This window comes from Oncorhynchus keta, chromosome 36 (genome assembly GCF_023373465.1).
Source record: "Oncorhynchus keta strain PuntledgeMale-10-30-2019 chromosome 36, Oket_V2, whole genome shotgun sequence".
In the NCBI taxonomy this organism is placed as follows: Eukaryota; Metazoa; Chordata; class Actinopteri; order Salmoniformes; family Salmonidae; genus Oncorhynchus; species Oncorhynchus keta.
In genome coordinates, this window is record NC_068456.1 from 1,699,316 (window position 1) to 1,716,030 (window position 16,715).

At 44.3% G+C, this 16,715-nt stretch overlaps 1 protein-coding gene across 1 annotated transcript in view; it reads left to right on the plus strand.

Annotated features, from left to right (window-relative positions):
* LOC118369378 (cadherin-23-like) overlaps nucleotides 1-16,715 on the plus strand; it is a 625,272-nt gene that overhangs the window by 439,787 nt on the left and 168,770 nt on the right. Inside the window, 2 exon segments of the mRNA XM_052498286.1 lie at nucleotides 15,670-15,859; nucleotides 16,207-16,352. Of these exon segments, the coding sequence (XP_052354246.1) occupies nucleotides 15,670-15,859; nucleotides 16,207-16,352 (336 nt within the window).

Here is a 16,715-nt window from a genome sequence, read left to right on the forward strand (position 1 = left end):
GTATGGTAAGGTAGAAATCTGTCTTTCTGCCCCGGAACAAGGCAGTTAACCCACTGTTCCTCTGCCGTCATTGTAAATAAGAATGTATTCTTAACTTCTTATGGTATAGAGGTCACTTGCGTCCCACTTGGATAAAAAAACTGGGAAAATGCAGCGCGGCGAATTCAAATAATGATATAAAATCAAACATTCATTAAATCACACATGTAACATTTACATTACATTTAAGTCATTTAGCAGACGCTCTTATCCAGAGCGACTTACAAATTGGTGCATTCACCTTATGACATCCAGTGGAACAGCCACTTTACAATAGTGCATCTAAATCTTTTAAGGGGGTGAGAAGGATTACTTTATCCTATCCTAGGTATTCCTTAAAGAGGTGGGGTTTCAGGTGTCTCCGGAAGGTGGTGATTGACTCCGCTGTCCTGGCGTCGTGAGGGAGTTTGTTCCACCATTGGGGGCCAGAGCAGCGAACAGTTTTGACTGGGCTGAGCGGGAACTGTACTTCCTCAGTGGTAGGGAGGCGAGCAGGCCAGAGGTGGATGAACGCAGTGCCCTTGTTTGGGTGTAGGGCCTGATCAGAGCCTGGAGGTACTGAGGTGCCGTTCCCCTCACAGCTCCGTAGGCAAGCACCATGGTCTTGTAGCGGATGCGAGCTTCAACTGGAAGCCAGTGGAGAGAGCGGAGGAGCGGGGTGACGTGAGAGAACTTGGGAAGGTTGAACACCAGACGGGCTGCGGCGTTCTGGATGAGTTGTAGGGTTTAATGGCACAGGCAGGAGCCCAGCCAACAGCGAGTTGCAGTAATCCAGACGGGAGATGACAAGTGCCTGGATTAGGACCTGCGCCACTTCCTGTGTGAGGCAGGGTCGTACTCTGCGGATGTTGTAGAGCATGAACCTACAGGAACAGGCCACCGCCTTGATGTTAGTTGAGAACGACAGGGTGTTGTCCAGGATCACGCCAAGGTTCTTAGCGCTCTGGGAGGAGGACACAATGGAGTTGTCAACCGTGATGGCGAGATCATGGAACGGGCAGTCCTTCCCCGGGAGGAAGAGCAGCTCCGTCTTCAGCTTGAGGTGGTGATCCGTCATCCACACTGATATGTCTGCCAGACATGCAGAGATGCGATTCGCCACCTGGTCATCAGAAGGGGGAAAGGAGAAGATTAATTGTGTGTCGTCTGCATAGCAATGATAGGAGAGACCATGTGAGGTTATGACAGAGCCAAGTGACTTGGTGTATAGCGAGAATAGGAGAGGGCCTAGAACAGAGCCCTGGGGGACACCAGTGGTGAGAGCGCGTGGTGAGGAGACAGATTCTCGCCACGCCACCTGGTAGGAGCGACCTGTCAGGTAGGACGCAATCCAAGCGTGGGCCGCGCCGGAGATGCCCAACTCGGAGAGGGTGGAGAGGAGGATCTGATGGTTCACAGTATCGAAGGCAGCCGATAGGTCTAGAAGGATGAGAGCAGAGGAGAGAGAGTTAGCTTTAGCAGTGCGGAGCGCCTCCGTGATACAGAGAAGAGCAGTCTCAGTTGAATGACTAGTCTTGAAACCTGACTGATTTGGATCATAATAATATAATATAATAATAATATAATATAATAATATATGACATTTTCAAGAAGGTCATTCTGAGAGAGATAGCGGGAGAGCTGGCCAAGGACGGCACGTTCAAGAGTTTTGGAGAGAAAAGAAAGAAGGGATACTGGTCTGTAGTTGTTGACATCGGAGGGATCGAGTGTAGGTTTTTTCAGAAGGAGTGCAACTCTCGCTCTCTTGAAGACGGAAGGGACGTAGCCAGCGGTCAGGGATGAGTTGATGAGCGAGGTGAGGTAAGGGAGAAGGTCTCCGGAAATGGTCTGGAGAAGATTGGAGGGGATAGGGTCGAGCGGGCAGGTTGTTGGGCGGCCGGCCGTCACAAGACGCGAGATTTCATCTGGAGAGAGAGGGGAGAAAGAGGTCAGAGCACAGGGTAGGGCAGTGTGAGCAGAACCAGCGGTGTCGTTTGACTTAGCAAACGAGGATCGGATGTCGTCGACCTTCTTTTCAAAATGGTTGACGAAGTCATCTGCAGAGAGGGAGGAGGGGGAGGGGAGGAGGATTCAGGAGGGAGGAGAAGGTGGCAAAGAGCTTCCTAGGGTTAGAGGCAGATGCTTGGAATTTAGAGTGGTAGAAAGTGGCTTTAGCAGCAGAGACAGAGGAGGAAAATGTAGAGAGGAGGGAGTGAAAGGATGCCAGGTCCGCAGGGAGGCGAGTTTTCCTCCATTTCCGCTCGGCTGCCCGGAGCCCTGTTCTGTGAGCTCGCAATGAGTCGTCGAGCCACGGAGCGGGAGGGGAGGACCGAGCCGGCCTGGAGGATAGGGGACATAGAGAGTCAAAGGATGCAGAAAGGTAGGAGAGGAGGGTTGAGGAGGCAGAATCAGGAGATAGGTTGGAGAAGGTTTGAGCAGAGGGAAGAGATGATAGGATGGAAGAGGAGAGAGTAGCGGGGGAGAGAGAGCGAAGGTTGGGACGGCGCGATACCATCCGAGTAGGGGCAGTGTGGGAAGTGTTGGATGAGAGCGAGAGGGAAAAGGATACAAGGTAGTGGTCGGAGACTTGGAGGGGAGTTGCAATGAGGTTAGTGGAAGAACAGCATCTAGTAAAGATGATGACGAGCGTATTGCCTGCCTTGTGAGTAGGGGGGGAAGGTGAGAGGGTGAGGTCAAAAGAGGAGAGGAGTGGAAAGAAGGAGGCAGAGAGGAATGAGTCAAAGGTAGACGTGTGGAGGTTAAAGTCGCCCAGAACTGTGAGAGGTGAGCCGTCCTCAGGAAAGGAGCTTATCAAGGCATCAAGCTCATTGATGAACTCTCCGAGGGGACCTGGAGGGCGATAAATGATAAGGATGTTAAGCTTGAAAGGGCTGGTAACTGTGACAGCATGAAATTCAAAGGAGGCGATAGACAGATGGGTAAGGGGAGAAAGAGAGAATGACCACTTGGGAGAGATGAGGATCCCGGTGCCACCACCCCGCTGACCAGAAGCTCTCGGGGTGTGCGAGAACACGTGGGCGGACGAAGAGAGAGCAGTAGGAGTAGCAGTGTTATCTGTGGTGATCCATGTTTCCGTCAGTGCCAAGAAGTCGAGGGACTGGAGGGAGGCATAGGCTGAGATGAACTCTGCCTTGTTGGCCGCAGATCGGCAGTTCCAGAGGCTACCGGAGACCTGGAACTCCACGTGGGTCGTGCGCGCTGGGACCACCAGATTAGGGTGGCCGCGGCCACGCGGTGTGGAGCGTTTGTATGGTCTGTGCAGAGAGGAGAGAACAGGGATAGACAGACACATAGTTGACAGGCTACAGAAGAGGCTACGCTAATGCAAGGAGATTGGAATGACAAGTGGACTACACGTCTCGAATGTTCAGAAAGTTAAGCTTACGTAGCAAGAATCTTATTGACTAAAATTATTAAAATGATACAGTACTGCTGAAGTAGGCTAGCTGGCAGTGGCTGCGTTGTTGACTTTGTAGGCTAGCTGGCAGTGGCTGCGTTGTTGACACTACACTAATCAAGTTGTTCCGTTGAGTGTAATAGTTTCTACAGTGCTGCTATTCGGGGGCTAGCTGGCTAGCTAGCAGTGTTGATTACGTTACGTTGCGTTAAAAGAACGACAATAGCTGGCTAGCTAACCTAGAAAATCGCTCTAGACTACACAATTATCTTTGATACACAGACGGCTATGTAGCTAGCTATGTAGCTAGCTACGATCAAACAAATCAAACCGTTGTGCTGTAATGAAATGAAATGAAAACGTGATACTACCTGTGGAGCGAAGCGGAATGCGACCGGGTTGTTGAGTGCGGAAGTTCTATTCAGTAGACGTTGGCTAGCTGTTGGCTAGCTAGCAGTGTCTCCTACGTTAAGGACGACAAATAGCTGGCTAGCTAACCTCGGTAAATTAAGATAATCACTCTAAGACTACACGCTCTAAACTACACAATTATCTTGGATACGAAGACAGCAAAGACAACTATGTAGCTAGCTAACACTACACTAATCAAGTCGTTCAGTTGAGTGTAATAGTTTCTACAGTGCTGCTATTCGGTAGACGGTGGACGTTTGCTAGCTGGCTAGCTGCTGGGCAGATAGCAGTGTAGACTACGTTAGGACGACGAAATACGAAGTTGCAATAGAAGTGCTGACTGTTTCACTTTGTTGTCCTCTTTCTTTTCCTTTTTCTTCTGTCCTTCTTTTGTCCTTATTTTGTCTTCCTTTCTTCTGTTAACTAGATATTTTTTGTTGTTATTCTTTGTAAGCTAGCTAGCTTCTTCCAGGAGAGTCCCTAGCAACTGCTTAGCAACAAGTAAACAATTCTGCTAGCAATTCAGCTAGCTAAGATAACTGTACAATTTTATTAAAAATAGTTACTTTTTCAAAAGCCTGTCTTTTTTGGTTTGTTCCTTGTTTTGTCTTCTATTGAGTCTTGCAGTTTTCTCTTGATTTTTTTCGATGTACTTCACTCTAAAAAAACATTTAAATCTCAATATATACAGGAGCTCATTTTTCAGCAGCTGCTCAATTTAGAACTCCGGAACACGGAGTTACTCAATGTAAGATACTCAATTAAAGCTACACTCGTTGTGAATCCAGCCAACATATCAGATTTTTAAAAGCTTTTCGGCGAAACCATTAAGAAGCTATTATCTGATGATAGCACAATAGTAAACAAAGAGGGTAGCATATTTCAAACCTGCAGGCGCTGCACAAAACGCTGAAATAAAATATAAAACATGCATTACCTTTGACGAGATTCTTTTGTTGGCACTCCAATATGTCCCATAAACATCACAATTGGAAACTTGTTCTCAACTGGCCTACCTGGTTAAATAAAGGTGAAATAAAAATAAGTAAAATAAAAAATGGAGAAATTGCAAACTAACATGCGTTTGACAATTGCACCCCCTTAGCACCAGCCAAAAAAGTTTAGAATAATAAGTTCCGGGGGAGTGGTTGAAAGCAATCAGCTAGACCACCCCAGGCCACCAGACCAAAGTTGTATTTTTGGCCAATACACTCTACAACTACTGTAAGTCACAGTGTAGGTCATATTAAGTGAACATTTTGATATTATTATCCCTTCCTCCCTCATTGGTGTCTTTGGCAACATGTTACTAATGATGTCCATTAATTAACAAGGCACCGGTGAGTGCAATTAAGGGGGTCCAATCGCTAATTAAAATGTAGACTGCAGTCAAACGCATTGCAAATGACTCTGCTGCTGGGCTGAAGAGGAAGAAACGAGAGGAATGGAGAGAAGTAGAGAATGGAAAGAAAGAGTGGGGGTTGGCACAAATGTTTTTGTCTTTGTGCTTTTCTCTCTCTTCTCTCCCTCCATGGTGGAACTGGGAAGGAATAGAGTGATGAGATCTACTGGTGGTGGACACACTGAAATGTGTTTCTCTCATCATCTCCCTCTCTCTTCAGCCATCTATGAGAAATGAGAGAGGAAGAGAGATGAAGAGAGGGGAGAACAAGTGGTGTTGGAACACAGATTTTTTGTATTTCTCACTCTCTTCACTTCCTCTATATGTACTTTAAATGTGCCACTTTTCCATTGCATTTGATGCACTTGAGGAGCATCGAGTGATGCAGTGAATACAGTTACACACGCAGAGAGCGAGAGAAACAGTGATTTAGACATTCATCGATGGAGACGGTGGTCCCCGTCTCCCCCCCCCCTCTCTGATCAAAGGTCAATAAGGCCACCTCTCCTGTGCCATACAGTCCCATAATTGGGTTGTTGTGTGCCCTTGCCCGCTGTGTGTTACCATGGCAATGGGGCGACACCTGCAGAGCCCAGTGAGCCGGTGAATTTGTTTGCAGTACCCTGGGCAAAGGTTAGAGCCTACAACATAAACACACACACACACCATACTCCGTCCAGCCGGCCACCCAAGACACTCATTTACATTCAGCACATCTACAGTCAGATGGTTTTCTAAACGACACACACACACAGTAGGTAATCTAATCTCTACTGAGGTTACTTACCTAATTCAAAAAACATATTATTTTTCATACTGATATCTAAAATTATTAGCTGTAGTCAAGCTGCTTATGCTGAAATTCCTTCTATTTAACAGGTCTATTTAACTTTTTTTCTTCTTTAGACAAAAGCTAATAATTCACTTATAACATTTTATTTGTGTATTAATTTCCAGGGTGCAATTAACAGAAAGACAGCAGGCTTCAGACCTTGTAGGGTAAGAGTTGAATATATCTTCACTAGAACAACTTTAAAAAGGTCTTACATTTACGTAACTTGTTTATGAACTATATAATGATTTAAACATGCATACATTTCCATAAAAGGAATACATTTACCACAGTACCTAACTTCCCCCATGATGGATTTTGTGAATAGTAACAGCAGTGGAAGCTGCTGAATCGAGGACGGCTCATAATAATGGCTGAAACGGAGCGAATTGAAAAACAAACACATGTAAACCATGCGTTTGCTGTATTTGATACCATTGCAACTATCCCACTCCAGCCAATACCATGAGCCCGTCCTCCCTAATTAAGGTTCCACCAACCTCATGTGAGTCACAGGTAAATGGCATTGTTCGGCCCGACATGATAGCGGAGGACAAGTCAACAAGAAGCAGCAGCTACTCTTTCCGGGGTCTGATACGCTGATAGATAAGGACAGTCACCAAAATACAACGATATACAAACAAAAACATTATACAAAAAATACAACAAAAACTATTTGTGTGTTTGTGTGTTCCCTCACAGTCTCTGCCTTTCTATGAGCCGTTGTTTAAACCTTTTTTTAAAAAGGTAATTGGTTTTCTAAAGGCTGTTTGGACGTGTAGTGTTCCAAGCTGTACTGTATTGGCCATCACAGGTGGACTATGCCTGCTAATAGATCCATCTGAATTATCACTGAGCCTTCATAAGAATATCATCATGTTTCTGTACAAATCACCTGTGACTGTATTCATGATACAGCACTACCTCACTGTAAATGTAAGCTGAGCAAATCTGCAGTGTATTATAATAATAATATGGTTTTGTTTGGATGAATGGTGGTGCTGTTTCAAGGAAAACTAATCATGCAAGCAGAATGGCCTAGGGCCAATAAGGAATTAATCTGAAGGTGAAGTTGAATTTTCATTGAGACATGAATTCAAAATAATATGTACACATTGACGATATTAGCATGTAAATCTTTGTGAAGCAAAAAAGTATATATAATACATTATGCATGCCAGCAAAGCCACTACACAACACTAAATAATACATTAATTACACTATAGCGGTGACAAACGGTGCCCACAAACTGTTAGGCCTACATGAAGCGTCCCTACAGCAGAGCTTTCTTCTCAGCACCATGGAGTGAATCCTTACCACTGCTACACCTGGCTATCAGCGGAGCCTTCTCTGGCAGCGAAACAGATTATTCAGCCTAATTTACTGCCTTTAAAAAAAGTCCAAGAAGTCCAAGATAAATCCAAGATGGCGTAGCAGTCAGGTGTCTTTGTCTTCGTCTTGTCTTGTCCCGTGAATGTATCGTTTTTCTTTGTATTTTTTAAACCTCAACTCCAACATGCTCTCCTGCAACCCGCCCAATGTGGTATGGATCTGCTATTTTCTTTACTTTAGAACCGTAACCCCCAACAGAAGCTAGCCAGCTAACTAGCTATCCGTCACAACAGGTCTGCGAGGGGGCTACAACTGACTCTTCCGTCGTGACGTCCCCCCAAGGCCCTTCTGCTAGCCTGCCACCCCATCCCGCTAGCTGTCTGAATCGCTGTGTCTCCAGCTCGCCTAGCTACTCACTAGACCCCATGATCACTCGGCTACGCATGCCTCTCCCTAATGTCAATATGACTTGCTGTTTTGGTTAGTGATTATTGTCTTATTTCACTGTAGAGCCTCCAGCCCTGTACAATATGCCTTAGCTAACCCTTTTGTTCCACCTCCCACACATGCGGTGACCTCACCTGGTTTAAATGGTGTCTCTAGAGGCAATACCTCTCTCATCGTCACTCAATGCTTAGGTTTACCTCCACTGTATTCACATCCTAAGATAACCTTGTCTGTACATTATGCCTTGAATCTATTCTTCCATGCCCAGAAACCTACTCATTTTACTCTCTGTTCCAAACGCACTAGACGACCAGTTCTTATTGCCTTTAGCCATACCCTTATCCTACTCCTCCTCTGTTCCTCTGAGGATGTAGAGGTTAATCCAGGCCCTGCAGTGCCTAGATCCACTCCCATTACAAAGGTGCTCTCATTTGTTGACATCTGTAACTGTAAAAGCCTTGGTTTCATGCATGTTAACAGTAGAAGCCTCCTCCCTAAGTTTGTTTTATACACTGCTTTAGCACACTCTGCCAACCCAGATGTCCTAGCCGTGTCTGAATCCTGGCTTCGGAAGGCCAACAAAAACCCTGAAATCTCCATCCCTAACTATACCATTTTCCGACAAGATAGAACTGCCAAAGGGGGCTGAGTTGCAATCTACTGCAGAGATAACTCTGCAGCCTATGTCATACTATCCAGGTCTGTGCCCAAACAATTTGAGTTTATACTTCTAAAAATCCACCTTTCCAGAAACAAGTCTCTCACCATTGCCGCTTACTATAGACCACCTTCTGCCCCCAGGTGTGCCCTGGACACCATATGTGAATTGATTACCCCCCCCCACCCCCATCTATTGTCAGAGCTCGTACTGTTAGGTCACCTAAACTGGGACATGCTTAACACCGCGGCCATCCTACAATCTAAACTAGATGCCCTCAATCTCACACAAATTATCAATGAACCTACCAGCTACAACCCCAAATTCATAAACACGGGCACCCTCATAGATATCAGCCTAACCAACCTGCCCTCCAAATACACCTCTGCTGTCTTCAACCAGGATCTCAGCGATCACTGCCTCATTGCCTGCATCCGTAACGGGTCTTTGGTCAAACGACCACCCCTCATCAATGTCAAATGCTCCCTAAAACACTTCAGCGAGAAGGCCTTTCTAATCGACCTGGCCCGGGTATCCTGTAAGGATATTGACCTCATTCCGTCAGCAAAGAATGAACTGGTTATTCTTTAAAAGTGCTTTGCTCACCGTCTTAAATAAGCATGCTGTCACGCCCTGGTCTTTAGTATTTTGTGTTTTCTTTATTATTTTGTTATTTGTCTTGGGGTTTTGTTAGGTATTGGGTTTGTGGCTTAGTGGGGGTATCTAGCTGTCTGGAGTGGTTCTCAATCAGAGGCAGGTGTTTATCGTTGTCTCTGATTGGGAACCATATTTAGGCAGCCATATTCTTTGAGTATTTTGTGGGTGATTGTTCCTTTCTCTGTGTTTGTTTGCTTGCACCAGATAGGCTGTATAGGTTTTCACGTTACGTTTGTTGTTTTTGCATTGTTCGTTTTTTCATCGTCATTAAACATGTATCAAGAATACCACGCTGCATTTTGGTCCGACTCTCCTTCACCACAAGAAAACCGTAACACATGCCCCATTGAAAAAAAAATTGTAGAGCCAGGAACAGATATAGCCCTTGGTTCACACCGGAAACACTATCACCACCGATAAATCCACGATAATTGAGAATTTCAAAAAGCATTATTCTACGGCTGGCCATGCTTTCCACCTGGCTACACCTACCCTGGTCAACAGCCCCGCACCCCCCTCAGCAATTTGCCCAAGCCTCCCTATTTCTCCTTCACCCAAATCCAGTCAGCCGATGTTCTGAAAGAGCTGCACAATCTGGACACCTACAAATCAGCCGGGCTAGACAATCCTTTACCCTCTCTTTCTAAAATGATCCGCCACAATTGTTGCAACCCCTATTATTAGCCTGTTTAACCTCTCTTTCGTATCGTCTGAGATCCCCAAAGATTGGAAAGCTGCCGCTGTCATCCCCCACTTCAAAGGGGGGAGACACTCTAGACCCAAACTGTTACAGACTTATATCTATCCTAACCTGCCTTTCTATGGTCTTTGAAAGCCAAGTTAACAAACAGATCACCGAACATTTCGAATCCCACCGTACCATTTCCGCTATGTAATCTGGTTTCCTTGCATGGTTCACCAACTACTTCTCAGACAGAGTAAAGTGTATCAAATCGGAGGGCCTGTTGTCCGGACCTCTGGCAGTCTCTATACAGGTGCCACAGTGTTCAATTCTCGGGCCGACTCTTTTCTCTGTAGACATCAATGATGTCGCTCTAGCTGCTGGTGATTTTCTGATCCACCTCTATGCAGACGACACCATTCTGTGTACTTCTTTGGACACTTATCTAACCTCCAGACGAGCATCAATGCCAAACACCTCTCCTTCCATGGCCTCCAACTGCTCTTAAATGCAAGTAAAACTAAATGCATGCTTTTCAACCGATCGCTGACCACACCTGCCCACCCGTCCACCGTCACTACTCTGGACTTTTCTGACTTAGACTATGTGGACAATTACAAATACCTAGGTGTCTGGTGAGACTGTAAACTCTCCTTCCAGACTCACATTAAGCATCTCCAATCCAAAATGTAATCTAGAATCGGATTCCTATTTCGCAACAAAGCATCCTTCACTCATGCTGCCAAACATACCCTCGTAAAACTGACTATCCTACCGATCCTTGACTTTGGCTCTACTTAGCAAATTGGATGCAGTCTATCACAGTGCAGTCTTTTTTTGTCACCAAAGCCCCATATACTAACGACCACTACGACCTGTATGCTCTCGTTGGTTGGCCCTCACTTCTTATTTGTCACCAAACCCACTGGCTCCAGGTAATCTATAAGTCTTCGCTAGGTAAAGCCCCACCTTACCTCAGCTCACTGGTCACCATAGCAGCACCCACCCGTAGCAGGCTTTCCATCAGGTATATTTCACTGGTCACCCCCAAAGCCAATTCCTCCTTTGGCCGCCTTTCCTTCCTGTTCTCTGCTGCCAATGACTGGAACGAATTGCAAAATCAATGAAGCTGGAGACTCCCTCTCTAACTTTAAGCACCAGCTGTCAGAGCAGCTCACAGATCACTGCACCTGTACATAGCCCATCTGTAAATAGCCCATCCACCTACCTCATCCCCATACTGTTTTTTTCTCTCCTTTGTACCCCAGTATCTCTACTTGCACATTCATCTTCTGCACATCTATCACTCCAGTGTTTAATTGCTAAGTTGTAATTATTTCTCCACTATGGCCTATTTATTGCCTTACCTCTTATCTCACCTCATTTGCACACACTGTATATATACTTTCTGTTGTGTTATTGACTGTGTGTTTGTTTATTCCATGTGTAAGTCTGTGTTGTTTGTGTCACACTGCTTTGCTTTATCTTGGCCAAGTCGCAGTTGTGAATGAGAACTGGCCTACTTGGTTAAATAAAAGTGTCATAAAAATAAAATAAAAAGGGACGACGAGCGGATAAGAGGCAATCCGTCATTTTGATTAAGACATCAATGAGTGAGCAAGGACGGACGTAGTCAATATAGCTATTTGTTCAGCACTTTTGAAATGTACAGTGACAGAATTCAGAACATGGGCCATTCTCACAGTATTCTCCCTGTACACCAAGTCAGAACCGTAGGATAAATAAAGGGGGCATATAAGCAGACAATGAAGAACTTACAATATTTGATGATTACATTTCTCTAAAACAGGTTATAGGCTACATGTGCACCACCATTTCAGAGCAGTAGGCTAAGTTACTCTATGAGGGGGAAAGGGACCAAATCACATAGGCTACTAACAGCTTTCTACACAACACACACTTTGTATTACTTTTTTAGCTACAGTATACATATTTCCCTAGCATATTACATCATTTATGCAGCAACATACAACACATTTTTGGACTCTTGTTGTGCTGTGCTCACTTGAACAGTGAGCAAGTGCTGTGTTCACTTGAACAGGAAAGTGGCACTGCGGTTCTTCTTGTGGGCAAGTTTTGTCATCAAACTTTCATCAAAATGTGGCATTCTCTGGATTTATGGTGCTTTCAAGACAACTGGGAACTCTGAAAAAAAACAAGGTTGAATCATGATGTCAGTAATCTTCAGGTAGGAGCTCTAGAATGAGACCAGGGTTCCCAACTTAGAATTCAGAGTTGGATGACGTTAAAAAGTATTTTCCCAGTCGGAGCAAATTTTTTCCAGAGTTCCCAGTTGTCTTGACAGCACCATAAATCCAGAGAATGACAGACTTTGATGACAAAGTTATCATCAAGGCAAAGGGTGGCTCCTTTGAAGAATCTAAAATCTAAAATAGATTTAGATTTGTTAAACACTTTTTTGGTTAACACATGATTCCATATGTGTTATTTCATAGTTTTGATGTCTTCACTATTATTCGACAATGTAGAAAATAGTAAACATTACGAAAAAATTACAAAAAAATTATGAATAATCCTTGAATGTGTAGGTAGGTGTGTCCAAACTTGACTGGTACTCTAAAAAAATATTTAGATACAGCTTAATGAATTAACTGTAAACATTAACTCTGTAACCCATTATTCATGTTTCAACACCCTCCCCCGATGAACAACCGTGTTCATCTAAATCTCTAAGCTGTGTATTAACTGGAATAGGTCTTCTCAACAAAGTCCCGAGGCAGTATGAACTGAACATAAGATAACTAGGCCATCTCGGCCTGGAAACAGTTCCTCAAACTTCCCTAGTTAGGTTTGTCTGGGTGTGTTATCTTCACACACTTTTTCAGTGGGGTAGGCTGTGGTGTGTCACAGCAGTGTGCTGACTTTAGAGCCAGCAAGTAGTCTCTTGTGTTTTGCAGGTACTATTTAATGAAGCTGACAGTTGAGGACTTGTGAGGTGTCTGTTTCTCAGTTGTGCACCTGGGGCCTCCCAATCCTCTTTCTATTCTGGTTAGTGCCAGTTTGTGCTGTTCTGTGAAGGAACAAGAGTACTCAGAATAAAGTCCTTTGTTGCAGCCTGTAATCGTGCTGATTTTTATTTTATTTTATTTATTTCACCTTTATTTAACCAGGTAGATCTTCAGTTTCTTGGCAATTTCTTGCATGGAAAAAAATAGCCTTCATTTCTCAGAACAAGAAAATGAGACTGTACGGTAGTATCAAAAGAATAAAGTCCTTTGTTGCTGGCCATTTTGAGCCTGTAATCGAACCCACAAATGCTGATGCTCCAGATACTCAACTAGTCTAAAGAAGGCCAGTTTTATTGCTTCTTTAATCAGGACAACAGTTTTCAGCTTTACTAAGATAATTGCAAAATGGTTTTCTAATGATCAATTAGCCTTTTAAAATTATGAACTTGGATTAGCTAAAAACGTGCCATTGGAACACAGGAGTGATGGTTGGTGTTAATGGGCCTCTGTACAGCTATTCCATAAAAACATCAAAAAAAATCTGCCGTTTCCAGCTACAATAGTCATTTACAACATTAACAATGTCTACAGTGTAGATCAATTTCATGTTATTATAATGGACAAAAATTAGCTTTTCTTTCAAAAACAAGGACATTTCTAAGTGACCCCAAACTTTTGAACGGTAGTGTAGGTAAACTTCTCTTTATTGCACAGTGAATCATTGTTGTCAATATCAATCTCATACCAGCTCTAAATCTCCTGCCACATACTGACATCAATATAGAATTTCTCAATAATCAAATTTGGTAGCCTTACTGATTGTCTCTGTGATCTGTTTGAGTTAGCAACACTCACTTGTGCTGATAGTGGATTGAGGTCCTGTTTTTTCTTAATCACCCGTTGTGCACGGCTCTTCAGCATGATAACGCTCTCTTTGTAATCCTCCGTGCATGGAAACTTTGCCTCCAATCAGTCCAATGAAGCTGTAGAATTCCACAATCAAGTTCAAACAAGCTGTCCTCCTTTAGCTGACAGCAATTCCAACAATGTCCTCAAGTTATGCTTATCCTGATTTGACTGGGTTATTTCCATATCAGTCTGATTCAAAATCCATGTTGTGGCACCTCGAATGTTAACCCACTTTCGTCTCATTTGACATTCCTCAGCCATTTCAGCTGCTTCATCCCTCTGAATTTCGTCGCAGCCAGTGTTTCCGACTCCTCATTAAGGAAAGTAGCTATTGGCTGTCCTAAAAGTCATTAGAAGTCGCTAAATGACATCATCACTTAATTTGCATAATTGGCCATGTGCATGTAATTGTGAATGACACTGTAGGACAGGGTAATAACATTGTGGAAGAGAAAAAGTGAGTAAAAAAACACCCTAAATATGTTTAGAACTACAAATTAGCAAGCTGCAGAGAGTGGCACAACAAGCGAATTAGAACCAGATATTTGAGCCATACTCCTCCGTCAGGACTTTATGGACCCCATTGTTAATCCCCGCATAACAGAGGCATTGTCAGTCCCTATCCCCCGGAGTTTCTCTTTTTAAGACAACACTTCTCGAGGAAAGCCACAACAGCACGGGCTATAGATTTGGCATCTCCTCCCTCTTAGCGATCGACATTTGGTTTGCCATTGCTAGAACTACTAAATTACCTTAGCTAGTGAGTCAATTCGAGTAAGCTAGCGTGGTAGAGCTTGCTAGCTTATGCGCTACAATGTTTATCCATGTGACATTGCCAGGTTGTTCAGGTAAACCACTGTATTATAATTTTTTTAATGTAACCAATAGTCGGAAGCCAACTTGATTGTCGCGGACTATTTCTTTGTTACATTATATTAAAATTACCCATAGAAAATAAATCTCACATGCATTTCTTTTAAAAATGTAATAAAATAAATACAAATAATAATGCTTTTTCGGGGCCTGGGTACGCTGTGGCCTACCTGTGGCTACGCCGCTGTGACAATGACCAAAGAGAATTCTCTCTGGAGGTATGTGATTGAGTTATTCTAAGTTTTAATTTTACCTTTATTTTACTAGGCAAGTCAGTTAAGAACAAATTCTTATTTTCAATGATGGCCTAGTGGGTTAACTGCCTGTTCAGGGGCAGAACAACAGATTTGTACCTTGTCAGCTCGGGGATTTGAACTTGCAACCTTTTGGTTACTAGTCCAATGCTCTAACCACTAGGCTACCCTGCCGCCGCAGTTGGGTGAACAAAAGGGCCTGAGTTATTGTACGTTACCACAATCACACCATGAGTTAATCATGAAACATACACCTTTCCTAATCTGCATCGAATGCACTCATCAATGTGCTGCTACTCACAGAATGTTTCAGAGATGTCAAGTTATGATGTTGCGTGCATTTCATCACACGCTTGCAGTCAAACAATCAATAGTAATTTTCAACTCTGTGTTTCGTCTGTACTGTGTTCTCTCCGGCAGCGAACCGCACCACAGTGAGACCATCGTTTTTGGGCAAACCACAGTGCCTTGTTTAGTGTGCTCCTGAGTGTGGATATATTGTTCACATCAGTCCAAACGAACCGAAATAAGGGGGAAAACGCACCAGAGTTCAGAAAAACCGTACCAAACCATTTTGGTGTGAAAGCCCCCTAAGACTCATTTCTCAGACTCACTCCTTATTTCTTATGCTCTCTTCTCTCTTACTATCTCTTCTCACTCATTACCCCCTCCTCGCCCTGCCTCCTCCTTCCTTCCTTCCTTTCCTCTCCCCCCAACCCCCACCTCTTCTCCACTCCCTCCTCTCCCCACTTCCCCTTCCCCTCACCCCCCTCATAAATCCCCCAGGTGCTAGCGGTAGACCCAGACGATGGGGACAATGGGACAGTGGTGTACAGCATCAGCCCAGAGAACCCCTTCTACACCATCAACAGCAGCACAGGCAAGATCAGGACCAGCGGGGTTGTGCTGGACAGAGAGAGCTCCAACCCCAAAGACACACTGCTCATGAGGACCGTCATCGTGTCTGCTGTTGACAGTGAGTCCCAACCTAGGCCAGAACTCTGTCTGTTGGTCAATCGTTTGGTCGGTCGGTCGATCTACGCGTCTATTTGTCTGTCTGTTTGGCTGGCTAGCTGTGACTGAGACGTCGGTCTGTCTATTCATGTATTTGTGTGTATGTGTGTCTGTCTGAGGCTGAAGAGTGTGTAAATCTGTCAGCCTATAGCATCAGTATCTAAATTACAGTGGCAGTTTATATGTGAGTCTCAGCAATAACACTGTTTCAACAAAATATTCCTGCTACTTTAATATTGATGGTGAAACTTTTATTGGTGTTTTGTGCTCTTGTAAATGCCGTGTTTGTTCCTCTGGCGCCTCCTCCAGTTGGCAGACCTCCACTGCGATCCTCATTCAGCACCACGGTGTACGTCAACCTGCTGGACCTGAATGACAATGACCCCACCTTCCTTAACCTGCCCTTTGTGGCCGAGGTGCCAGAAGGTCTGCCTAGTGGATCCTCTGTGTTCAAGGTTAGCCCACCATTACAAGATATCATCAGATTTATCATATGTCATCAATGCATGCCAGTGTGGCAGATTAATCAGATATCATGACTGTGTGTGTGTGTGTGTGTGTGTGTGTGTGTGTGTGTGTGTGTGTGTGTGTGTGTGTGTGTGTGTGTGTGTGTGTGTGTGTGTGTGTGTGTGTGTGTGTGTGTGTGTGTGTGTGTGTGTGTGTGTGTGAAGGCTAATTGAAGATTTTCTTTGTTTCTGTACCTGTCTGTCATGTCCTCCTCTCACTTCTGCTCACCACACCACTTCCATCTCTCTCTCCCTCTATCTCCCCTCTGTTTCCTATCCACACACCTCTTATTCTTCTCCCCTCTCACCCTA